Raw genomic sequence first — 26,751 nt, forward strand, 5'->3', positions numbered from 1 at the left:
ATCTGGACCCCAATTGTCTTAGTGCTGCAGTAACATTTAGTAATGCATGACGTGCACATTTTCCCACCCTCATGACAACCACCAGTTGACTGGAAACAGTGTTTTAGCAATGCTACATACTGTATGTCAAATCACATTTTCTGCATTATTAGAGGGGCAGGAAGGAAAAGAAGAAATAGTGCTAAGTAGTGCTATAATACAGCAAATATCCTCTAGCTCTCTCACATAAAACCACTGATGATACATTTGAAGTGGTCAATCTGCATGTGACAAGAAAGGATATCAATGTTTCTTTGTAAAAGAAAACCACCGAAGTTGAAAACAGGACACAATAAATTGATATACTTTGCCTGTGCTAAGAGACTGCTGCAGCTGATTTGAAAACACTTCCAATTTTTTTCAACCACGGCTTCAAATTACTAATTTTTCCAAAATTATTACAATTTCAACATTACCTTGTCATGGAATGTAGATTTTTCCCTTTATACTACTTCAAGAACTCTCATACGGGCTGGCTAAAACTACTGCTGATACAGTTAACAAATACATATATTTTCCACCTTGAAAATCACTAACATAAACTATCTCTGCAGGTTACATCAATCTTTGAAAATTAGACAATATCAGCATATCCTAGTGTGGCTCACCATCTAAAATGGGAGGGGGGGGCAAATTTCTCAGTTTGGAGCCACAGCTTGCATCAACCCCTCTATTATGGGCCAGATAAACGGGTGGACCATTGTTTTAAAAACCTTTTCATTGAGGTGCTAGATTTTTTCATGGCTGTAAAAATCTATTGTATCAGTCAACTTTTAAAAAATGTGACACAATGGAACACGGCTACATCAAAGAGTTAACTTTATTTTGAGGCTTTAAAAAAACGAAAAGGGAGGTCAGTGCACTATAAAGGGTCTTTACAGAAAGACTAACAGACTTTATTGATAACATGGAAGAGAGGGGAAATACTACTTTAATGTGTTTTAGTTAAGCATCAACATAATTAGCAACTTGTTAAGAACATTTTTAGTGAACATGTAAGCTTCTGTCCCTATTCCCTTTCTGTGACAAGAAAAGAATGATGTCCCATCTAAGTCTATTGTGAGCCAAAAGAACAATCAGTATTTATAATTTACTCTTATAAATACTAAATTTACTTCACTTTGCCTTCTGTTCTTGGGAAGATTATTTGGTCATGGTGAGATCAGAAGTGCATGTAGTAATCCTGTAAGGCATGTATATGCTCTTAAAGTTCCCCAATAACTACTAACACATCCTCTTAAATCTAAAGAGGGGTCTACTGACACATAGTCCCTTAAACTTCTGGGTTAATATAGTGCTGTACTGCAGACTTTATAAGTAGCTGTGCTGGCTGTGGAGGATCAGAGATGAAGCCTGACACATCTAAAGAGCATGAATTTGGGAACAGCTGTCCTATAACAAGTACCAAATCATTCTGAGATGTAAATTCAGGTCCAAGGCTTTCTATATTGCAAGTAGAATTGTCACCATTCCTTCTTTTGCTGGAAAAAAAAAAAATCCTAGCAATTATTTCATTCTTCAGTAAAAAGAAAAGTTGGTGGGGCAAGAGCTCACCAATGTATTCCCTAACGAGAAGTACAGGGAGAGTATCTGATAACTGGACTGTAATCCACAGAAAGGTACGTGATATGTTAATCATTCAGATGCCACAATGTATTGCTGTTTTTGCCTTAATTGTTCTGCTGCTACTAGTGGATTTAAATGAACAATGGCAGCAGGGGGAGGATTGGCCCACTCATTCCTTGGTTTGCTGGCTTGTCTGTTTTGCAAAGAAACAGAGAGAAATGTGATTAACTGCATTTAACGTATTGTCTACTAAAGGAGCACCTTGCTGGTACACAGGCTTTTGGACTGACTACTCTAATGACCCATCAGCAATTGCTGAGCCACAAATCCCAGTATTTATCTTCAAGCCATACTGGGCTGGTAGCTCTGCAGCACTTGGAGGGCTACAAAGTACTCTTTCTAGAACTCTGCTGTCTTCATTTGGGTGGGAATTCAAGAAAAATGTGGCATGGCTACAGGAGCAGTTTTGTTGATACTTGTTCATTTTAATTGTCTTTAGAAGCTGCATGAGAATAAGACAGTTGACTTGTATACCTATTCTATGATATATATACAGATATACATACACATATACATACATACACACGTATACATGGATATATGTATATATAAAAATAAAAGAAGTAGGATTAGGTGACCTTTCTGGTCCCTTCCAACCTTACAGTTCTATGGTCCTATGGTCCTATTAATGCATAGCATTAAGACTTAAATCTAAATTGATGATAGTAACAAATAGTTGAAAAAATGGGCAACAGCTGAATTAAGGGGCCAGATCAAATGTAGACAAACCTTTGGTGACTGAGGGTTACCTTTAACATTTTGAGGAGGGCCAGGGACCACAATGGGCAAAACAATGATGTGAAGTAGTTGGAACTACAACTTGTAGATAGGAAGGGTCAAGATTTTCTATCTGTCCCCACCACCACCACCAATGATTTTGCACCAGTTTTAGGGTGTTTCTTGCCTCTTAATGGTGAGAAACTGCATTGATTTTCATTAGTTACAGCTGGAAGGAGCTCAGCCCCAGGCTAGATACTGTTTTCTTGAAGCATAATTACCAATTTCTTCTGCCAAGCAAGCAGCAATGCCTTGACCATTCCGCCTGGTTCAGCAGGCCAGACAGAATGATAATGGGCAAGATGGAACCTGGGGATCATCAGTTATCTCTCTATATGGGATGAAAAAAGCTACAATTAGAATCTAATTACTGACCTTATTCAGACATATGATGTCTGAAGGAAATTTAAATTTGTGATCAGCTTCTACACTAGAGGAAAAATCTTGATGAACTTTCTTTCTTGGAGATGTTCTTGCTTACACTACAGAACAGAAAGAGACTAGTATACTGAATATAAATACAGCCAGGCAGGTTGTCTGACCTTATATTTATACAGACATTGTTAATGACTGAATGGGCCAGTCAGGCAGTTAATCTTTCAGTCAATGACCAGCATAAAACAGAGGCAGGACTTGATGGAATAATCATATCATTGAGGTCACTGCTCCATTCCAGCTGCCATCCCAATTATTTCTATGAAAAATTCATATCAATTTTCTTTAATTCTGGAGTGATTAAGTCTCACAATACCTACTGGCCTTTGCCTTTTAAGTAATCTCAGTAAAAGGTAGCTGGAAACCTGGGCTGCAGTCAGCTATCTAGGTTCATTTTGTTCAATGGAAGAGAGCCAGAACCTTCTGTTGAAAAATAAACTGAATATTATTTTCTGAAGGGATGTACACAAAAAGTGATATTTATATTAGGTCATAAGCTTTAGAAAACAGCTGTATGCCCCCCCGTTTGCAAGGCAGTTGTTTTACCTGTTTCAAGCAATCTGGAGAAAAGAGATCTATCACTGCAAACACTTCCCTTTGCATTCACATAAACTACTTTTTGGAGAAGCAATTCTCAGAGAAGACCAGGATTAAAAGAAGGTAGAAGGCATCCATTGATCTCATTGCTTGCTGGGCTATCCCAATGGACACAGAATCCATCCATGTTCTGTTCTTAAGGATAATGCACTGGAGGATATAATCTGTTCACTTTTCTTTGGAAATCATTGAGATTGTATTTGTTGAGAATGCTTTTACATTTTACATTTTGTACATACAGAGAATACAACAGAGAATCACCAGTCACTAGACAGCAAGTGACTTCAAAGTGGTATTTTGACTCAAACTACAAATAGGCTTAGAAAAGATTCCAGCTTGACAATGTAATTGTCAATGTAATTCCCTACATCCATTATATTATCCAGTCTTTTGTCTAACTATATTGTATCTGGGGAAGAAAGAAACATGGGAAGGAGGACGAAGAAGGCTAGAGTCATAAAGCAAGGCAGAGCAAAATTATGTGAAATTTCAACACATAAACTTGGTTCCTATAAAGACTTATGTTTAACCTTAGGTAATGGTAACAATGATATATACTCTTTTCCAGCCGATTTCCAACAACCTGGATTTTTGCAGGCTCTTCCCAACTGCAAATTATATCAAATTGCACTTGAGGCTACAAAGTTAATAGTTTATCATACTTAACTGAGCCAAGCATATATTGATCCTAAGAGCCATTAATGGTATTTTACCAAATGATTATTACAGCTAGTATTTCTTTATGATAGTTGCAGACTTATACATTTTTAATGACTGCCATTCATCCCTTGCAATAAATGGAATCATCCCCTGTACTTACTAGTGAGTTCTACTTAAAAACTGGCTCTAGTGAATTGTATCTTGATTTGTATGTCCCATTGTTCCACTTCCTGAGCCACATAGCGCTTCTAGAGCCACACACAGACGTCCAATTTGCAGATATTCTGGATAAATTCTTAAGAACTACTTTACGTAAAGTACCAATAAGTGGAAAAGCCCCACAGCAAAAGTATTATTTCCTCTTGTTCTCTGTCTATGGTATATTGTATATAGTCACTTACATGTATTTAAAAATTGATTTTGACTTTGGAGTCTATTGCACTCTATTGCAGAATTGTAATTCAGATCTATCGAAAACTTCTAAAAAAATCTGCAGCCACTCATCTAGCAGCCCTGTGAAATCCTCTTTCCTATAGGCAGTGCATTTAACTCAATTATCAGCAACCTTGACACTTTACCAACAAAAATTATACATATAAAGTGAACTTAACCTTTCCCTATTTGGAGTGCCTTTTAGACTTGAATAGCATATTCTTTCCTGTTAACGGTCAAGTGCCTTAAAAAAATAAACAGGCATAAAGATGATAATCTGTGCCTTGTGTAGTTCTGCAAGACCACAAGTCCTTACGGTAGGAGGAGAGACTCAGCATCTAGTCTCAAGGTTTCTTAGCCTTAGCAAGGTACCTGCCTTGTCTTGAAAGCAGTGTGCAATTTTATCTGCTGAGCTCCATGAGCTAAAGTAAAAGCCTGGCCTTTCAGTAGCAGCACCTGAGCAAAAACTACATTGGTCTCAAAGATTATTGTTTTGGTCATCTTCTTCCTCGTTGTCTTTGGTTTGTGCCAGCGTCAAGTTCTCCTGAATTTTGTTATGTTGTTGCCGTGCCCTAAAATGTATGTAAGAGAAACCAAAGTCCATGATCAGGTAGCAATAAGGCCCAGCAATCCCTGAGAAGTTTACCATCTGCATTTTTTGTTTGTTTGTTTGTTGCTGCCTTCGAGTTAGTCTTGACTCCTGGACTAATTCCTGCAGTTTTCTTGGTAGGATTTCAGAAGTGGTTGCCCTTGCCTTCTTCTTCCTAGGGCTGAGGGAGAGAGACTGGCCCCAGGTCACCCAGCTGGCTTTGTGCCTAAGGCAGGACTAGACTCATAGTCTCCCGTTTTCTAGCCCAGTGCCCTAATCAGTACACCAAACTGGCTCTCACCATCTACATTAGCCAAGATACAATCAGCTTCTCTTTTCAGACTCACTATTATTCCAGTTACAAAGGCTATATACCATCAATTTCAAGTACCTATTGCTTGTTATAAGTCTCCCATTAATTGAATTTCTTAAGCCCACCAACCAGTAGGCAAAGGTCCAGCCCATAACAGTCTATAGCTTCCATACACTGTGCAATCAAAATTTCACTATGCTAGAAAGTGGGTAAAAAGAGCAGGAATAATAAAACAACAATAACCACACAATTTGTTGCTGGTTATGCTATGTTTATAGTAGAGTGGTCCAAGAAAGTCAAGAAATGGGATCATATTGACAGAAATATCTACTGTTGTTCAATCTGCCCTTGTTATTGCCAAGCTTGTCTTTTCTCCTAACTACAGCAGGTACAATTTATTTCTGGAAGGAGAGGAAGGTAAGGAAAAAAAAAAGAAAAGAAATAACCTATTTCAGTCGTTACATATTTGTTGCCAGAAAATATTCAAAATTTAAATTCAGTGGGATTGCCTACTTCAGTGAAATAATCAATTAATTTGAGCAACAGCCAAATGAAAGTGTACAACAATGCCAGACTTCCAGTGCTTTTCTATGGATTTCATGCCAAAATCACTACCTAATTATCTGAGGAGCAGTAATCAGACTTCTTTAGATCTAAGTCATCTTATTGACCCATGCATGCGCTAAGCTAAAGTTTACATTTTCAGGTCAATACTTACTTTTCTCTGTTGAAAATTATGAAGTCCCTTTGTATTGACTCCAGGTTTTTCTGCAGCTGGCAGGTCTTACATTGAGAAAGAGAAAAGATCAGTTAATGAGAATTCATCATTGTAGTATTTGATGCAAAAAGGCATTAAACTTATCAAGATAGACATTTCAGAGGGATTCAAACAATTGATCCATACATTATTAGCTGACTCTGTTGAGCATATCTCCTAACAGAATCTAAATTCAGCTAAGAACCTGGATCAAATGCATCAAATTTGATCAAACATTATTTCTAGATTATTTTCTTCAGTACTTGACAATCCAATTTTTAGCATCCAACCTAATCTCTTCAGATATTGGTTTATCTGAACCAGAGAGCTCTAGCAGTAATAGACTAAGGCATAATGCCCTTCCTCAGCACATATCCAATGTATCTTGCTTTGTGAAATTAACTGACTAAGTAGCAGTGATAATGAAAATAGTTATCTTGGGAGTAGCTAGAGTCATTGCCTATGGCCACTGATTCTCATTCTTTCCTTCTTAACCTCTAATTTTTCTGGCTTTATTTGCATCCTGTATTGGGGGGGAGGGGGAGAAAGGAGTCTGTATTGGGGGAGGGGGAGAAAGGAATCTGAAACAAGAAAGCTCTACTTCTTGATTTCTTTCTTTCCCACAAAAAAGGATAATGTACTTTCCATGATTTGCTATAGTTCTCAGCCCAGCTCCACAAAGCTAGGGACCACCAAAATAATGAACCTAGAAAAGGTGATGGTTGCCAAGATCACTATACAGTCATTCTTTCTTATTATCTATATTTTCCCCAGAGTTCTTCTATCCCCTCTGAGAAAATCATATATGTCTTAAAGGATCATTTGCTGTAACAACCTTGATGTAAGGTACTGCTCATGGAATTTAAAATAAAACTGAATCAAAAGATCTAAAAGTTATGAATCAAAAGATCTAAAAGCTATGGATCATTCCCCAATTTTCCAAAAGTTTCAAAACGTGGTTTTATATATACCAAAAAAAAAAAATTAATGTAATTATACTGTATCACCCACTGCATCATTTAAATGCAAAGAATGAGAAAGCACAGAGGGTTACAGACTGCATATTTTGGCTGCTGTCCTACTCATTTGAGGCACTGCCATTAAAGTCAGTGTGATTTAGATCTGAGTCTTCTGTCTTTTAGGATCAATATGCCTAATGAAACTGGAAGACATTAAAATGCCGGCATCCTTAAATCAGCCAAACATCCACTGGCCAGTTTGGCCATCCAACTCTCTGTGCCTCACCTCTGAGGAATCATTTTTGCTGCTTTCCTTCTCCTTCTTAGCCAGGCGCTTCTTCTTTTTATGAAGTGGTTTGGATTCTAGGATCATTTCCTCAAGTTCAAAGGTTGGGTCACAGTTTAATTTCCCTTTCTAGGGAGAAAGACACAGAGAGAGAAATTGTTACCAAAAAAAAGGAGAAAGAAATAAAAGAAATTTGCATGGACAAGGGTCTTCAATCACACCATAAAAGTGAGCCAATACAGATTTCCCCCCAAAATTAAAATTATTAGAAGAAACTCTCTGGCATTTAAAAATTGATTAACATGAAGGAGAGCTAGAACTGGGCAGCTAGCATAAAAGCTTTTAACTCCATGTATACAAAGTCCCACACACTCCAGTAAGGAGGGCACACTTCAGGTCCCCTCATCGAGCGAGAGCCACCTAATGGGACCTCAAAGGCATGTCTTCTGGTGGCAGCTCCTGATTTTTTTAACAATCAGCTCCCCAATATATGGCTGGCCCCAACCCTGCAGGCCTGGAGTCTCAACTGATTGAGTTGCCGTATATTTTAGTCTGGTTGCCATTTTATTGTTTTAGTTGGTTTTTAATGTATTGTGTTGCTTTGGGGAGGGGGGACGCATTTATTGTTGATTTTTGTACACCACCCAGAGTCAGTCTGTTTGTTGAGCAGCCATGATGTTATAAATAAATGAATAAATAAACCAACTAACTTTTGTGCCATTTTGATTGAACTTAATCAAGTTACTAATTATTGATTTTGAATCTCAAAAAGTTTATGTTTCTCTTAAGAAGTTTCTCTGTTGGTGTATGAAATCTGCACAAGGATAGTTCACTGCTTTTTATATTAAGAAACATATTAGAGAGTGTCACTATCATTATAACCCTGGTTTTTAGATTAAGAAAACATTCAGAATAAAATTCTTACATTAGGGAGAAATCCAGGCAATATTCTCTTCTGTAGGACAGCATCCCAGTTGATATCAGCCAAATAAGGGAACTCCTGGATATGACTCAGTTGAGAAAATCTCTCCTCTGAATTTATTTCCAGCAACTAGAAATGAGAATAAAAGTAATTTATTTAAAAAATCAGAATAGATAGAATATAATTGCAGACTGAATACAGAAAAGGATGATACGTGCATCCTTGTCTATCTAAAACAGAATAGGAAACCTCCAGCCCATGGACTTTTACAGTTCAAGATGATTTTCCATGCAGCCCATAAGTTGTTCATGAAGATCCTGCTCTGACCTCCTCTCCACAGCAGATTCTGAGCTCCTATCGAACACCTCCAAACCCTTTAAATTATTACAGCCATTATTGTTGTTTCAGACAGAAATATTTGGAGAAATAAACTAACTGAAGGAGGATCAAGCACGAGTGGCCCAATGCAGCGTAAGGCAGTTTCCCAAGTTCCTAAAACGCTTGATGTGCTTGCATTTTAGGTTTCCCCCATCCCTAAAAAGGGAGCTAATCAAGTGCAGTGGGTGACCGTGCATGGAACTATTCCATGTTGTAATATAACATCACACCAGGTGTTATAATACATTCCATGGAGGAAGAACATAAGATGACACATGTAGCTTCCACTTTTAGCAGAAGCTAAGTATCTCCAGCAATGTCTTATTCCTGGTGGAATGAGCTCCCATTCAGCCAAAAGGCTTGAAGGCTCAGCATCTTAACCAATGTCCTTTTCTTAGAGTTCAATTGTCTCTAAAGCTCACTCACTTTTTTAATCAGCGACACCATATCCTTTGACCAAGCAGCAGGATACATAATGGTGGCCGTCTTGTACACATGGGCAATTTCATTTGCAGCATTACTAGAGCGAATATGGTATGGTCTCTGCAAGGAGAGAAGAAGGTAAAGACACTGTTTGAACTACAATCCTAATCCAGCAAGAAGAAAATAATGAATTATCTCTTTCAGTTAGGTTTTTGTTTTTAGAGGAAAAAAGTCTCACTGTACTGTAATGGGCTGACAACTTCTCCCAGGGCCTTCACTCTTCCTCTTCCTCTTCCTCAGGGTCCACTAATGTTCTCAGTTAAATCACTGCATTATGGACCCTGGGGAGTTTTTTTTGAAGTGAACGGATCAATACAGGAGAGGGCAGTGAAGTTACACTTAAAAAGCAACATGTAAGCCGTGGCAAGAGATCAAGGATTTTCCCTGGCATCTAATTGGTGTTTCGCTCAATGCAACCTGAGTTCAAGGAAAATCACTTTACTGTGTATGTGAGAGAGAGAGAGAGAGAGAGAGAGAGAGAGAGAGAGAGAGGTACACACAGACATGCATGCAGAAATACTTAAAAATTGTATTCATTTTTTTTTCTGAACCAAAATATACTCTCTTTTGAAATAAGACAAAACAGAAGGTAGAAACTGACACAGTTTTAAACATGTTCTTAAAATGTTTTTTAATAAATCCTCAGGGTATAATGAAAGGTCTCTCAGCATAAAAAGGTGATCAATTAAATTAAGTACCATATTACCACAGCATGCTTGCAATAGTGTGGCTAATTCATTCAACTCTGAAAAAGAAAATTAAACAACAGAAGACCATTTCCAGCCTGCTCTTGCACTGCCAGTGTACTGAAGAACAGCACAAATGGTACAAGCAATGAGAATTTGTGCAAACAGCAAGACAGACTGCAACCCTGGGAGCTACAAGTCCAGCTAGCAGGTTTGCCTATGCCCAGCTTAGAAATTAGAAGCAAAACCCTTTAGCCATCCTTGAGCTTCAAATGTTTTGTAAAGAGCAACCCTGTCAAATTCTAGACTCAACTTGCTATCTGCAGTCACCATTGCAACTGAATGACAGGTGGCGATGAAAAAAAATGTGTCACGGACTTGGGGGAAAATAGATACGTGATTATTTCAGAATCATAAGCACCTTCCATTCCCAGCATTCCAAGGTGCACCTTGGCACCCCCTCTCTACAGAGAAGCCCTGGGCACAGCTTCTCACTTCAGTGCATCTGACAACCTTGGAATGTCCGTTATACGCAAGCTTTTGAATTGCAATTTTTACAGTAACCGGGGTTTTGCATTTCAGCTAACAACTTTATCAAGAAGCTATTTAATATTAGCTATGTGTGACAGAAAACAACCTGATAAATGTAGAATTCTATTAAGAAAAACAGGTCCCAATGCAATGGGAAGAAGAGAGAAACAGGAAGATTTGAACACCACTCATCTAGGCACAAATTTTGTCATGCTAAACTTTGGTGTAATTTGCTTTATGTGTACACAGAACAACAACAAAGACTATAGAAAATACAAGGTACCGTATATTTGAGAAAACCGTTTGCTTTTACAGCTTAATCTTTTTTTTAAAAAAAAGTTACCTTAAATATATAACTTTTTGGACGATCATTTAGTTTCATTTGAAAACCAAGCAACTACTTAAGATGTAATTATAAAAGAAATTAGTTATTTTTCCTCTGCATGAGATGTAACTGGCATTAACAGAATTATTAATACTCCCTACAACATTAAAACAAAACAAACGTGATGTGTGGTGGAAGTTTTCACTACCTCCAGTAATCAAACTGAATACAGACAAGCAATGTCATGCTAACTTGGAATTGTCCCAAAAATTGGCACAAATATTCTTGAGTAGGACGTTATAAATGTGATACCATATTATCCATAAGATAAAGAACAAAACAAATAGGAACTTGAGTATTTCCAATATAATAGACTTTCTACTTTATTCAAATATTGGATAAAATGCCTACTCTCTTCTATACAATCCACCACAAACTTTGCAAATATGTTATGATCCAATGAACCAGTAAGGCATGATGCAGCATGAAATGTGTTGGGTCACTAATTCACACACAGCAGTCCACTTCTTCCCCCAACCATATGATTGTTCTGTAATTATGAAAGGTCTTTTTAAGTATAGTTGCATTTTGTCCCTTGCAATTCTTGAATTGCTGATATTTTTATGACAACTTTTACAGTAGAAATTAACATTTACCACTAAACTGATTTCCTTATTTAAGCAGAACAGCTTCTCTTTAGAATTTTAATGACTCTATTGTACAGTGGATGCAAATCTGGAGAGACAATGCTTCTGAATAGTCTGAACATGGTGAAATGATGGATGGATGGACCAAATAGATATATATATATAGACATATATAAACTGTACAGTACCCGGCCTCTGAGGAGTTCATAGGCTGTAATTCCTAGTGACCACCAATCAACAGCATAGGAATAACCAATAGGTTTTGTAGAACTAAACATCTCAGGTGCTGCAAAAAAGATAAATGTAAGGTTTGCCTTCAGGTGGAATATTCAGCAAGATGGTTGACTCTTCTTTCTCTAGTATAATACAAGCTCTCATAACAAGTTCTCTCTAGCCTTATGCAATGAACAACTCAAGAACATCTTCAGTTGCTGGGGAATAAAAGTCAGTGTGTACTATTTCATTTATGTCCTTGTTGACTTCCCTGAGGTATCTGGTGATCAAGTGTGAGAAGAGAATGCTGGGGTGGATAAATTTTGGTCAGATCCAGGATGCCTCTTTCTTATCTGTGAATTATTACAAAGTAAGGAGAAATATTTGTCCCTTTTGCCTCCTTTTTCAGTTGATTTTAATCTGGACCATTGTGCTGCTAACTCCTTAATCGGAATCATACTGTTCTATTAATTCAGAATTTCTGATTTGGAGGAGATCCAGTCAGACCTAGGGCAAACTTGCAACTTCCACTAATTAAAAGAGAAAGTTTACTTTGTCTTACTAAAACTACAAAAAAGAACAAAAGAGCCAAAAAACTTTTCCTAAGTTTTTCAAAAAGCATAGCTGTGCACAACATACTTTGTGCTGTTGAACTCATTGCTCTTACTCTCTCAGGTCCTGCATAAAGCTTTTCACACCTCTTTCTCACAATCTCCAGGTTACATTTTGACTAACTCATTGACGCAGCTGGCTATTTTATAAATAAACAAAAGCATGAAAATGGTCCTCTTTACTTCTGCTGTTGTGGAAGAACACATTTTTGCACCTGCTGAACAAGTACAAGCGTAAGAACATGAAGACTGAACATAATTCAAGTCATCTGAAACATTCCTTCATATTTTAAATGATTATTACTTTGGAGAAGATATTAATTCCACTGTCTAACCCACTGAAATGTTCCAACACACTTTAAAGTGGAACATAATAAATACAGAACAAATGGAACGGGGCAGACAATTGACACTGACTGTATGTATTTTTAGTACATACAAGGTTAGATACCATCACTGCCCTCCCCCCCCCGCCCCATTGCTGGCAAGTGTATTAAGTAGAAAATAGCTGCAATTAACACCTTTTTGATTCTAAGAATATGTGGTGAATTGGTTATAATCTTCAGTAACTAATGAGGAGAGGGGAATTGATAGTGATTTGAAAGGAAGCATCAATAAATCCAAATAGTATCAGTGTGATATGCAATCAACTATACAACCCATTTAGTATAATTTGGAATGAATGTCAAAACGTGAGATTTGAGCCCCATGTGTGCCTTTACCATTTATGTGGGATGAGTGATCCAACTGTGACTCATATGGAGAAACCCAAGAACTCTATCTACAATTTTGGATTAAATTTGTAGGATTTCGTATATGTAAGCTGAGATCAGATCGGTCATCCATGCAAGGACCATTAAGGCTGGCAGAACTAAAGCCAATCTAATGCAAGCATGTGTAAGGCCAGATCAGCTTTGAAGTATCTTGAGGCCAACTGTCTCTTAAAACTGGGTTAATATCAGCTAAGGAAGATGCTTAAAATGTGCATAAAAAGCAAATACATGTTATACAAGTAAGCTGGATCCATTTTTGATTACTCACCCATATATGGTTTCGTGCCAGCAATGCTAGTAACCTGCATATCTTTATTTAGCACTGTAGCAATATTGAAATCTGTAACATGCACGTGTCCTAAGAAAGAAATAAAAAGATAAATTATCAACAGAGTGCTTCACTTCTATTTAATGTTCCATTCTGATGTGGCAAGTCATTCTACCATATGTAATTATAACAGCAGAGGGAAGCAAGAAATTTTATGTGGCACATGTACCATATTCCAAACATTGAATAAGTGGCCCTCTCTTTCTTTAAAGTTTTCTCATAAAACATCTATAAATGGGACCAATCTAGTAACATGCTGCACATGCAAACCCTTTAGAGAAAATATAAGGAAGGCAGATGCCAGAAGGAAAAGGACATAGGACATCCTTACGCTTTCAGGTCACCCACAATACCCACACTAATCAACCAGTATTAACCATTATACCAGGCCATATTTTTGACAGCCACGTGAAACAGTTTGAGAATATTGGCCTGCTCGTATCTGAGGAGCTGGCCAGGTATGGGATGATATATTAACTGCTGGGAGGGGGTCCAGCCAGTATCATTGGTGCAAAGCAATTTCAACTTTTTTTTCAGTACAAGAAATTCTGAAAATTAAACTTCCGTGAAAGTATAAAAACTCCTAGTGACAGTCCCAAACCAATATTCCATTATTCTTTCAGGAAACCTTAGGAGTTAAAAATGATTTAATTTTATACTAATACAATTTCCCACAAAGATTCTAAAAGATCGTTTTTGTTTATTACTTACTTTATATATGAATGTTCTAAGTATAACCTAACTTTCCCTAATCCGGCTCTCTTCAGCTATATCGGACTGCAACTCCAAACATCCCAAGGCCTTTGCTACCGATGATCTCCAACAGCTGATATTTAAGATATGCTGCCTGTGATTCCAAAGGTAGCAAAGAAGACTAGTTGTTACTGGAAGGTTCTAGCCCCACTCAGCCAGAAAATCTCAAGCAAGAACTGCACATCTTTAATGCTAGGCTGAGGGTAACTACAGAATCTTAAGAGGAATTCCCCCCTTTCATTAAGGTGGAGCCTCTCCGAATGATTTGAAACGCTTCTTCTCAAGTTTCTTGCCTCCTGGGCTCAGTTGCCATTAATGACATAAGCTGCCAATGGATTTGCCTTCCATGAGGATGGAATGAAGAAATTACAAATAAGAATTTGGTGATGGTGCCTTTGGGCCTAGTGCTGTTTGCTAAGCAGAAAGAATCACCCTTCTAACACTTTTCTTATAAAAACTACAGCAAAACACAAAGGCTTGGAGGTTCTTCTCAATTTACCTAGCACAGCGGTTCTCAAACATTTTGGTCTCAGGACCCCTTTACATTCTTAAAAATGATTGAGGACCCCAAACAGCTTTGGTATATGTGGATTATATCTATCAATATCTACTGTATTAGTAATTAAAGCTGAGACATTTTAAAATATTTATTTATTGGACTTCACGGACCCCCTGAAAGGGACTCTGGGACCCCCAGGGGACCCAGACCACACTTTTAGAACCACTGATCCGGCATAAAGTTTATCCATCAAGTTTATATTGTACACAAAAACTGGAGAAAGGAGTGCTATGTATACTTGAAGCTCCTGGAGGAAAGGCAAGATATAAATATAAGAAATAAATTAAAACAAAGCTCACCCAGCATCAGTCTCAGGAGAAAATTGACTATCAAGTCCTCACTCTGCTGTTGATAGGGCACAATATAAACCTGTTTAAGTGTTTATACTGTGATGATATATACAGAGAAGAAACTTTTCTGTGCACATCACATTGGCAGATTCTCATGAAACTAAGCTGTTCAGAGTTGTGAAAGAATAACTCTATCTCTAAATTCAGGAAATGAAATCTAGATAGCTTGCTACAATAACTTCAATGAGTTCTTTGCCCAAAATATAATTCAAACGCAAGCTCTGGATGCTCTTTTGGACCTTGAGTCACAAGTGGAGATATTTAGCCTTTTCTTGTATGTAATTAAACCACATCAGTGATGATTCCTGAAGATATAGATTGGATAGTGAGGTCTGCCAGCTGTCTTAATAGCAATTTAATAATTTTATTTTAATTTTACTATGCTTGAATTTTGTAGCTAACAAGACTTTGGTAGTGACTACCTTAGAAATCTAATAAATAACATCACATAAACTTAGCAAAACTATAGAAAATTGTGCTAGAGCTTGAAATATCATCCCCTAAGGACGGAAAGCCACTGGAAAACAAGCACAGTCTTAGCAGTCTAAATATAGTTACTCAGGCTGCAAAAACAATGGCTCAGGGGGAAAAATTGAACAATAGGTAAAAGGCTTTTTGCACACATGAATGGAATTACACACCTCTCTTGCCATGGTTGGTGAAACACAGAGAAATTACAAAGAGAAACTAGTCAGAATGACCTCAGTTTCAAGGACAAACAGAGAAAAGACCATTCCAAATAAATTCTAAAATCACCAGCTAAAATGCACTGAATTGAAAACCTTTGCAAAAACTTTTTCAGAAGAACCTGAATTCTTTTCAAGGGAAAAATATATTCATATTTCATCACCATATTGCGTAGAACTAAGTCTGTTATCCAGTACACATTACTTGGAACTAAGTTCCACTGAACTTACTAAATTACTAACACATATTGGATTGGCCTCATTAAGCTTCCAAGCACCCGTGGGGGCAAAAACAGAATAACAAAAGACAAAACACATAACACTGTCTTTCCTTATTATCTCATATTGCATAATGTTACATTATCTTTGGTTTAAAACATGAGCCAGAGTGTCCCACCACAATAATAATAATAATAATAATAATAATAATAATTATTATTATTATTATTATTATTATTATTATTATTATTTTAAAAATAGTTTTAAGGAGAGCAACAGCTGGACTGCACCAGCAGATTATTTGGTTTTAAAAAAAGAAAACCTATATTACACTAAGAAATCTGTAGAAATCTGTCATCATATCTTTAGTCAGCAAAAACCCTAGAGCTGAGGATAACTGTTTGCCCCAACTTGTTTTTCATCTAACAAGAATATGGCTTCATAAAGTCTGTCATGATCCTACAGAAAATATTATATTTTGCTATATAGTTGCATGCATATACATGTTTCCACAGCCAGATATAATTGCCACTTACCCTGCTCATCCATCAAGACATTATCAGGCTTTATGTCCCTAAAATAGAAGTTGGAAAGAGAGAGAAAATGCATCAATAGGGACAAAGTTATGACAGTAAATGTCTAGGGTAGGATGTAAGATCTTCATAAATTATCCCCAAATCATTCTATCTCTATTCTGCAAATGTTGTCAATGAGTTTCATTCTACCTGCAGTTGTAAGTTGATAAAATAATTATTGGGATCATGAGTGCTGATTAAAACTGGAGGCATAATTTTTGTGGGTTTTTTCCATTGAATTGTCAGCACTGAATTTCCTAAACTACCATGTTAAACTGTAATGATTGTCTATCACCATCAGCGATATTTTTTCTTCCTGCCCCTTGTCTTCTCTTCCCTTATTAGGTTCCATGACAATCACATTATGAGCTGCAATTCTGTATGTAGTACTGATAAATAACAGAAAACAGTGTCCGGTTGTCTTTGGTAAAATTAATATAGTTTTGATGTGTTGATTGATCAATTATTATTATTAATTTATTTATCATATTTATATAGCCACCCATCTCACACAAGGTGACTCTGGGTGGTGCACAATAAGGTTAAAACAAATAATAAATATATTAAAAATATATAAAAACCAACTAAAACAAAAAATAATAGATGAAGGGATGTTAAAAATAATGGAGCCACCTCGCTAGCTCACCTGTCCCCTGAAACTAATGTATGAACACCAAGAGAGCTGGTTTGGTGTGGTGGTTAAGGTATCAGGCTAGAAACTGGGAGACTGTGAGTTCTAGTCTTGCCTTAGGTACAAAGCCAGCTGGGTCACCTTGGGCCAGTCACTCTCTCTCAGCCCTAGGAAGCAGGCAATGGCAAACTGCTTTGGAAATCTTGCCAAGAAAACTGCAGGGACTAGTCCAGGCAGTTGCCAGGAGTCAACACTGATCTGAAGGTGAAGGAGGAGGAGGAGGAGGCGGGGGGGGGGAGGATGTGATGGAAGGCATGAGCGGGGAGGATTCTGGAATGGAGCTTCAAGGTTACAGGGAAGGGGAGTGACATTCCAAGCATCTCCTCAGCCCCCAGCTGGACTGTGTGAAAGTAAGGAGGAAGAGACTGGCCCCTCCCTAAGGGCTTGACTTGGTTGCTCTTGCTGGGGAATTAGAGTTAGTCTGGTGAGATTCTGTCTATTAGGTGCAAGCTAATAAAGAAACTGAGCTGATTTCCAGACTTTCTCATGTGATTCTTGGGCTGAACCTGATGGAGGAGGAGGAGGAGGAGGAGAAGGAGAAAGCAGACTAGATTAAATACACTACAGTAGAACACCAGAACACCTTTTCCAAGCATTTCATTCCAAACATATTCCAAACAATACAGTATTTCTGTATTGTTTTAACTGAATGTACATCATTTGCTAAGTCTTTTCAAGTAACATTTCAGAATAATTATTGTTTTTAACGAATTGCATACAGATTGTCTGTGAAAGAGTGTATGCTTTTATGTGTTTGTGTGTGTTTATGTCTGTGCATGCATGTATACAAGCGTGGTTGTACTCCAGCTGGAGTGATTTTTTTTGAATCTGGATAAACCCATTTCCACTAGTCTGACTTTTAAGCTATTTTCTCCTCCTTTTAAAACCAAGGCATCTGTGGTGAACCAGGTACTTTGACAACAAGAGATGCAAAACTCCTGTATTGTAAGGGGCAGCTCTGGCAATTGCAAAGAAGCTTAGCTTATTTTAGAACTTACTGTTTGCTATAAAGACCTGGAGTATACCAATATAACTTGGTTGCTTGCCTTTTATTTTTGTTCCCTTAGATTTTCTTTTACTTTGGATGACTTTTTACACAGTATTGCACACACTAACACATCTTCCATGCCAAGCAGAAGTCTGTTCTGAACAGACCCACCTAGCACAAAAATAGAAAGCCTTAACAAACAGAGCTAGCTTTTTCATTATATTTTATCATTTCCAATACATACATTATTGATAGGTGAAGACTGCATATTAAAATCCATCTCATCTTAACTTTTTTTTTTTTTTGGGTGCCTTTGAGTCAGTGTTGACTCCTGGTGACTGCCTGGACAAGTCCCTGCAGTTTTCTTGGCGAGCTTTTTTTCAGAAGTGGCTTGCCATTGCCTGCTTCTTGTCTCCCTGTTTCTAGCCTGATGCTTCAACCACTAAACCAGACTGGCTCTCTATAAGCATTTTAGATTGGAGAATATACTTTTTAAAAAGTCTTGAAAACTGTACTATCCAAATTGTCACATTCTCTTTCATGTCCCACTATATTCCCTGGACAAAGAGGTTTTATTTTAGAGCTTGTCATAAAAGGATTTTCAAAAGTCTCCACCAAATTTGGGAACAGAGAAACTGGTGTAGAAATGATTAATGTAAGGTTCACTAATAATGTCTTTCCTTGGCATCTAACTGAAGCCTTGGAAAACAAGAAAGGTCGCAGACCTCTTCATCTGATGCACAGAGCGGCTGGACTGATATAGGATTTAAGGAGGGGCAGGTTGGTTACACAATAGATTACAAGTGCCTGATCGATTAAGAATTGTAAAGTGTTAGTAACCCATTGTGTCTGTTGAGACTTTCTGAGATTAACAACTGTAATGTGTTAACAATTAACAATTGTTGTCAGTCTATCCACCCTGTGCATTGAATTAAGTGAGCTGGAGCTCACAAAAGCTTATACTTTTTAATTTAGAAAAGTGCTACTAGACTTCTCCTGATTCTTCCTTCTCTGAAGGAATGTCTAAAACAAATATTTTAGGTGAAAGTCTGAAGATCTCGCCAACAAATTATATTTATTTCATTTAAGGGCATAAGAGCAAAAGATTCCCTCCTAATGTGAATAACAGTTTAGATGGGTTTCACAGAGTCCGTGATGGAAGAGTCCATGACGAACAGACACGTTCTGCTTTCCCCTCAACACAATCTCTCAAGCCTCTGTAACAGTCGCATTCATTTCTAAAACGTTTAAGAGAAAGGAACTTGCACATTTATTAGCATAGGTAAATTGACCCACTGCTTTTCCTACAGAAGAGAGAATGGCAGCATCCAGATCTAGCGCCAGTTAGAGCATTTTGCTACCTAGAGCAGACTTCCGATGCCTTCTCCTTCCCCAAGCAGCCTGTCCTGCTGTCTTATTCAATTCTTGCCTCTGTCTGTCCACCCAAAACAAGTCACTTACAAGCACCAAAAACAGTGTCCTTGTTTTTCCCCCTCCAATGTTCAGAACCCTCTGTTCTAGCCACCTTGTTAATTGATACCACAGGCATTTTTCAATCACCTGGATACTTATTTTTCAAGCCACAAAAATATGTCCCAAATCAAGCAAACCCAAAGTTTTCCATATGTTTTGGAATCTATAGACTGAGACATGTTTTTCTATAACTAGGGGAGAAAGAATAATTTCCTAAAATTGTGGAGGGAGGCAAACGTCCTTTCTTTTTTGCTGGACTAAAGAGACAACTGATCTGCCTGCTCTGTGCACTTGATTAACTTTACAAGAAATTACCTGAGCTTAATAGGCTAATTACATTGCTTCCAAGCGCCTGCCATGGGAATTAGTCAAGCGCCTTGTAATTTAATACACACTATACAGAGAACATGGAAAACACCATGCAGATAAATACCCATTCACAAAGAAAAAAAAGGGAGTATGCTGTTTTCTCTTTCACCAGTGCATGTTTGCCAGGTAAGTAAAAGTCTGTTTCATGGATCCACGTTGTTTAGCTATTTTCTCCCGTCTCCCCCACCAAGTCTTCTTTTTATGTATAAATTTTATTAAATGTTCCAAAAAGTTAAAATACAGAAAAAGAAAAAAAGGGAAAAGAAAAAAGAAAAAAGAAAAAAAAACAATTAAAAAAAGCATAGAAAAGAAAGAGTAACTTCCAACTTTTCTTAGTACAGGTGTAAATGTAAAATACATTTGCCTCTTACTCTAACCTCCACCAAGTCTTCTGATATTTTAAAAACACAGATTGCCTTACACCAGTCCCTACAGAGCTTTGTTTCAGCAGAGTAAACACTGACTTGCCCATCTCTTGAGGATTTCAAGGACAGATGTTGTATTCTGCAGATAAGAGGCTGCTTTATCAATTTAATGCCATCCCGTTTGGGAATAGGGTTAATTACATGACTAGCAAAGTCTTTCAGATGGCTAAAACGATTTCATCATGTCACATTTATCTCATTTATATAACCTGTTTTCCACACTGTGCTAAAGTTTTCAAAAGGCTTGTGATTCCCCTCCCACACTTGCCAAAAACTTTTCGATTTCATCATTTTAACCAGGCATCCAAGAGTTAATTGAAAACAGGCTTAATCTCTGAACTAATTTGCATCCTAAAGGCATGACACATATTGCTTGCCAAACCGAATAACCATCTCATTAGCTAAATGTTTTTAAAATGCCAACATACTACAGTGGAACCTCGGGTTACGAACGCTTCTGTTAACAAACTTTTCGGGTTACGACCAGCTCCGGCCGGAAAATTTTGCTTCGGTTTGCGAACTCCGCCTCAGGGTACGAACAGGATACACGGCCATTTTCCCTCCCGTGACACGGTCCGTGGCCATTTTTCCTCCCCTGACACCTGGTCCGCGGCCATTTTTCCGCTCCTGACACATGGTCCATGGCCATTTTTCCGCCCCTGACACCTGGTCCGCGGCCATTTTCCACCCCTGACACGTGGTTGTAGGGAGGGGGACTCTCCCTCCAAGCAATAGCTGCCTCCCTCCACGCCAGAACGGATTAACGGTAATTACATTGAACCTTATGGTGAAATTTGCTTCGGGTAGCGACCAATTCGGGGTACGACCAGAGTCACGGAACAAATTAAGTTCGTAAACCGAGGTTCCACTGTATTTACATAATGATTGGGGGCAGGGGGTTTAAATGATGGGGAGATAATTTACTATGTTGTAACCTATATGCATTGGGAATTGAATCATTAATTCAAGTTTTTGTATTTATTATTTTTACCATTAATCAACATCCAAGTATTCTACTGGTAGAGGCGGTATAAATTGCTCTGGAGTTAGAATTCTGGGAGATTGCGGACGAGTCTTCTTGTGATAGCTTTAATCTCACTGGTTAAATTTAGAATTAGAAAAAAAAGAAACTTGCGATTTATTACACAATTGTGACTTGCCCAAGCAACACACAGTGTACTATAGGATTTCTCAATCTTCTGCATCTATTTCCCACTGATCACTCTGGCATCAAGCCTGGAACCCACTACAATAGGAATAAAAAGCCTGCCTTTTCCAATATTTGCTGGTATTTTGTTACTATGTTCATCATAAACAGTAAGTTTTAAGAACTTAAATAAAGTTTTAAGGATCTGCCCTATACCTCACCTAGAGTTCTTCTGAGTTCCCGTTATGATATCATAACTGGTAACCACCAGTTAAGAATCATTTTACCAGCAGATAGAAAATATCGTGAGAGTATAAGGAATTCAGGAAACTTTAACCTATATCTAAACTTTGAAATCTTTGCAGGAAATGTGTTACCTGCACAGAACTATCACAGAATCACATAATTGTAGAGCTGGAAATTACAACAAGGATATTCTAGTTCAACCTTCTGCAATGTCCAGGAAAATCAATTAAACCAGGTTGCTGTCCAGCCTCTGCTAAAAAAAACCCTTCTTTTAGCCTCTGCTAAAAAAAGAGAGACAGAGAGAGATGGAAAACCCACAACCTCCATTGGTAGACTGTTCCACTCTTATACAAATATTATGGTCAGGCACTTTTCCTTGAAGGTAAATGAAATCTAAATAACTGCAACTTCTACTCATTATTTCTGGTCTTAGTTTATGTGGCCCTGGAAAATAGTTCTTGACCATTTTCCCTGTAGTTGCTCTTGATGTATCTGAATATAGCAATCATCTACACATATAGGGAAAAAATTCTGCCTCCAGATATCATTCAGCACAATGGAAATTACCATTTGAAATGGAGCAGGTGTCCTCCAAATAACAGATATACTGCAATAACAACTGCATGTTCAAAAAGCCATAACATTAAACAAACAGGGTGCCTGACTACACTCTGAGCTGGAGGGAGGCACTTGTACACACACACACACAACCCACAGGGAAAACAAATTCCCTGAGACAAGCAAGAAAAAGATCACTTGGGGGGGAGGGGGAGAGAGGGAATATCTAGCACAAAAAATTACCTACATCCTTCTTGGAAGTCATCCTGAACAATTGAGCCTTTAAATATTTAAATTTTATCTTTGACGGAATTGCTTTAAACCAAAATGCTTAATTTCCCAACAACTTCCTCCACAAAAAATGGCATAGAGCAACGTAATAGCAACAAATGTAAGGGAAAAAAGCCTTAGCCATTTACTGTCACCCATCATCAGTCAAACTGGGAGGCAAAAACAAATTTAAAAAGAAATTTGATGGTCTAATTTGCAAAGCTAGCAGCGGATAAGTCAAGAATAAGTAAAGTCTGTCCAGCACTTACAGATGACCCACCTGAAAAGGAAATATTGATATACAAATATCTAAAACTACCTTTGAAAATATTACAGCTTACTGATACCTAAAACAAGTACATCTAAGATAATACAGTTTGAAACATACAAAATGTGTATTATGTTTATAAAAATTTAATATGTTTGGAGTTATTTTCAGCTACTGGCAATTTCCTTCCCCAATGCATTCAAGAAACAGTATCTTGATGATACTGTAGCTAATTTCCAACCAAATCAAAAGTGCACTTTTATGACTTTAAATAGAGCATTTTAGTACTTCCCATCTTCATGAAGAAAACATCTCAGAAATCATATTTAACATTGATATGTATCTTCAATTTTGAAAGGTTTAATTTAATTTCATCATTACAGTGTTAATAGCTTCCAGTTCCTAGTCTATAAATACTACTGTACCTGGCTATTAATTGTATTGTATAATGTAATAAAACAATTATTTTTTAAAAAATCCCCCCCCCCATAAAAAAAAGAAATAAATAAAACAGCTAAAAGAAAATCACTGAAAACAACCAGCAAAAGTAGAAGCATTTTATCATCTCTGGCAGAGATCATCTCCAGTATATACCACAAGTTACCTCAGCACACCAGGAAGCTTAACTGTTGCTTTCACTGCTGTGTAAAGTGAAAACATTGGTGTACATCTGCTGATGTGACAGTGCTGTAGTGCTGCTACAGGACTCTCCAGGGCACCAAGGCCAGAGTCTCTCCTCCAAGCCATGGTGGCCCATCAGAGCACTCACATCAACACATCAGTGGTGGCACTCACTGGGACTGCCTCCTCCGTTTCTCTCAGTGCAGCTCTGAGAGAAAAGATTCCCTTGGAAATCCTTTGCAACACCAAAGTGTATTAAAAAGCCTGCCCCACAGTAAATGGGGGAAAGGAGAAGGTGGCCGCTCCTGTCTTACACCCACCCTGACCCCTGATGATTATCAAATGCCCAGCATTCTATGTGTACTCTTTACCCCAAGCTATCTTCTGGATTTATATTTAAAAACAACAACAACACTCTTTTCCTAGTAATCTTGGGTACACTTAGGAATCTTAACCTAAAGTGAAATAATAGTCACATTGTTTTACACTTGGACTATTTCACAGTATCCATCTAACCATCTCTTTTTAAATTTTTGCATAGCATCCAGCCGAAAGAACAAGTCAGAATAATTTTAAGTTCGATCATCACTTTGTAATATTTCAGTTGATCCTGAAAAGCGATACCCTGCAGTTATTTTAAGGAAATGAAGAGGTTAGTGCTACCAGGAATAACGTGCACATGTGTACATGTGTGTATATGAGAAAGAGACTGGATTACACAACAATAATAAGCATATACTGAAAGGAGAATTCAGTGCCTTTCCTACTTCAGAATCAATTAAACTATTTCACTCCAATTTATAGCAAAACATTTGTGCAGTCACATACATTTGATGGAATTTCATTTAGTTAGAATCCAGTCCTATTTCAGCCCATGGAGTCTTTCTTTCCAAAGCAATATTTTATTGTTAAACTGACCTAACAGTTTCTAGAACGGTAAAATGACATAAACTACTGTGCAGTGTGTTTGCAGACAATTTTCATGTTTAAGAAATAGAGAACTTTGCTTATGACAGCCAGTCAGAATATGGGTGTCAGATTCAGATTCCCTATCAGTCAGGAAAAATCTAAAACCCTGATATAGGATTAAACATGGAATGAATGGAAATAAGCAGTAGGTATTTGTATTTTGTTATATAGCTAAGCTGGTGGAAGAATTCAGTTTTAGGAATCAGTGAGAAAGTTTTAAGTGTATTTATCCAGCATTAATTGTGTCAGTTGTCAACACAACGAAATAATGATCTCCTCAAAGCATCCGATTATTTAGCTCTGGACTCAAATGGTCCAGTAACTCCTTATAAAAGAAAGCAACATATGTCTGGCACCAAATTCTATCTTCTTATAGCTATCATCTAATAGTCTCCATATCATTTGATAACACCATCCAGCAAGCTTATCAAGTGAGCAATAAGGCATAATAATCCATGCCTCAGCACAGCAGCTCACTGAGCCCTTAATAAGTATCGAAACCAAAATGGTCAGCGATGTACGGTGCAAAGAATTCCTTCCCTCCCTCTCAGCCAGAAACCTTAAACATCGTTTTTGTGCTTCAAAGGCTAGGACACTTCTTGCTAATAGTAATAAAGTAAAAACAAGCAAGCAACAAACTGAATTATTTATTTGTTTATTTGTCAAATTTGTCTGTATTTTCAATGAAACCATCAGTCTTTTGGCCAGTTTCCAATTTCAAACCCTGTGCTAAATAACCTGAATCTTTCTGTCTCGCCAAGTGTAATTTATCCTCATTCATTATTTGTTGGCTGTGTGAACAGGTGCACAGCAGAAAAAGTTAATCTTATACCTTCATTACCACCCTGGTTGGCTTTGAAGCACCTCGGGCTCTGCAGATACAACACAAACAACTGGATTTGTCCAGGTGCAACAGTTAAATGCAGCAGAAAGGAACTCAACTGGGTTGTTTTTAAAATGCATACATACAGACAAAGATCCTGAGAAACACACAAACTACAGCAAGACAATTCTAATCCTGCCCAGAGGTCCAAAAGACATTTCAATATGGAAGATGCAAAAACATCACTTCAAGTGCTTTTTGGTTACATTTTTAAAATGCTGTTAATTTAAACCTCTCTGTTGAACGTGATCAATTTCTAATTTCTTTGAGTAAATATGATATAGTTTGAAAGGCAATGTATGAAATGTTTCATCTCTTTTAGCAAATACATACAACCTTCTTGATTTGTGCTGTGCAAGTCCTGCTCGACAAAGAGCACTCATGCAACAGAAAGGCCACACACTCTCAGGAAACTAAAATAATAGATTTCATCTCTCTCTATAGTCGTAAAGCCACTAGTTGACAGTGCTATCAATTTGAATGGCTCAGCCAATTTCAATGCCCACCTTAGTTTGATGACAGGGGCACAATTTGAGCTATAATGCTTACCTAAAAAAGACAGGCACGTGGAAATCTTTTATTTAAGAATAGATAATTCATATAAGCCCTCCAAACATTCTAATCAATTGCATCTGTCTAGAAAGACAGCCTCCCCAAACTGATGCTCTCCAGGTGTGGAGGACTGTATATTCATTCTTGGCCAACCAGCACAGCCATCCTTTAGGGGGATGATGGAAATAGTGATTGAACACATCTAGAACTTGGGGAAAGTTGTACAAATGGACAGCATGGAAAATTCACTTGGATTCAATATTTCTCTGTGCATTCCGCTTCTACAGTACGCTGAATGTCATGACAATACTGACCAGCAATTTATTACCATATTTAAAGGGACATCTTTCTGTACTTAAAGAACAAATTGAGTGGCCTAGGACTAAAGCAGGGAGAACAATGATAGTGGTCATCCAAATGGACAACATTTCTGGATTGTTTTTCAGGAGCTTTCTTAAAACAACAGCAGCAATGGCAATATTGTTTTTTTTATTTTTTTATTTTTCTCCATTTTCCAGTGCCTTCCTATTAAAATTCACTGGCATGAATTCTGGGGACTGCATAAAAGGACTTGGGGGACTTCTTGAAGTTTGCTCGATGCTAATCCCAGACAGTCAGTTTTAAAGACTGGCCAAATATGGGAGACAACGACATGGTTACAAAATTGTTCTTTCTTCCCGTTTCTAAAGGCATGGGAACATTGCTTTAAATATGAATGGTCCTCATTTTGACATTTACTCATTTTCTCTACAAGCACTTGATTGCTTTAAATCAAGTGGTGT

The 26,751-nt window shown here is 37.6% G+C and overlaps 1 protein-coding gene across 1 annotated transcript in view; it reads right to left on the reverse strand.

Moving 5' to 3' along the window:
• Window positions 1-853: 853 nt before the first annotated feature.
• The window catches only part of STK32A (serine/threonine kinase 32A), a 73,612-nt gene continuing 47,714 nt past the window's right edge, over window positions 854-26,751 (reverse strand). The window contains exons 6-13 of the mRNA XM_088133687.1: window positions 16,471-16,508; window positions 13,308-13,397; window positions 11,631-11,728; window positions 9,197-9,313; window positions 8,396-8,521; window positions 7,471-7,599; window positions 6,187-6,251; window positions 854-5,138 (exon numbers count right to left, since the gene is read on the reverse strand). Of these exons, the coding sequence (XP_087989813.1) occupies window positions 5,045-5,138; window positions 6,187-6,251; window positions 7,471-7,599; window positions 8,396-8,521; window positions 9,197-9,313; window positions 11,631-11,728; window positions 13,308-13,397; window positions 16,471-16,508 (757 nt within the window). The 3' untranslated portion in view covers window positions 854-5,044. The remainder of the gene's footprint in view (window positions 5,139-6,186; window positions 6,252-7,470; window positions 7,600-8,395; window positions 8,522-9,196; window positions 9,314-11,630; window positions 11,729-13,307; window positions 13,398-16,470; window positions 16,509-26,751) is intronic.

Source organism: Python bivittatus, unplaced genomic scaffold (genome assembly GCF_059951505.1).
Source record: "Python bivittatus isolate LINGU-HERP-01145 unplaced genomic scaffold, Pbiv_v1 ctg000080_np1212, whole genome shotgun sequence".
NCBI classification, from domain to species: Eukaryota; Metazoa; Chordata; class Lepidosauria; order Squamata; family Pythonidae; genus Python; species Python bivittatus.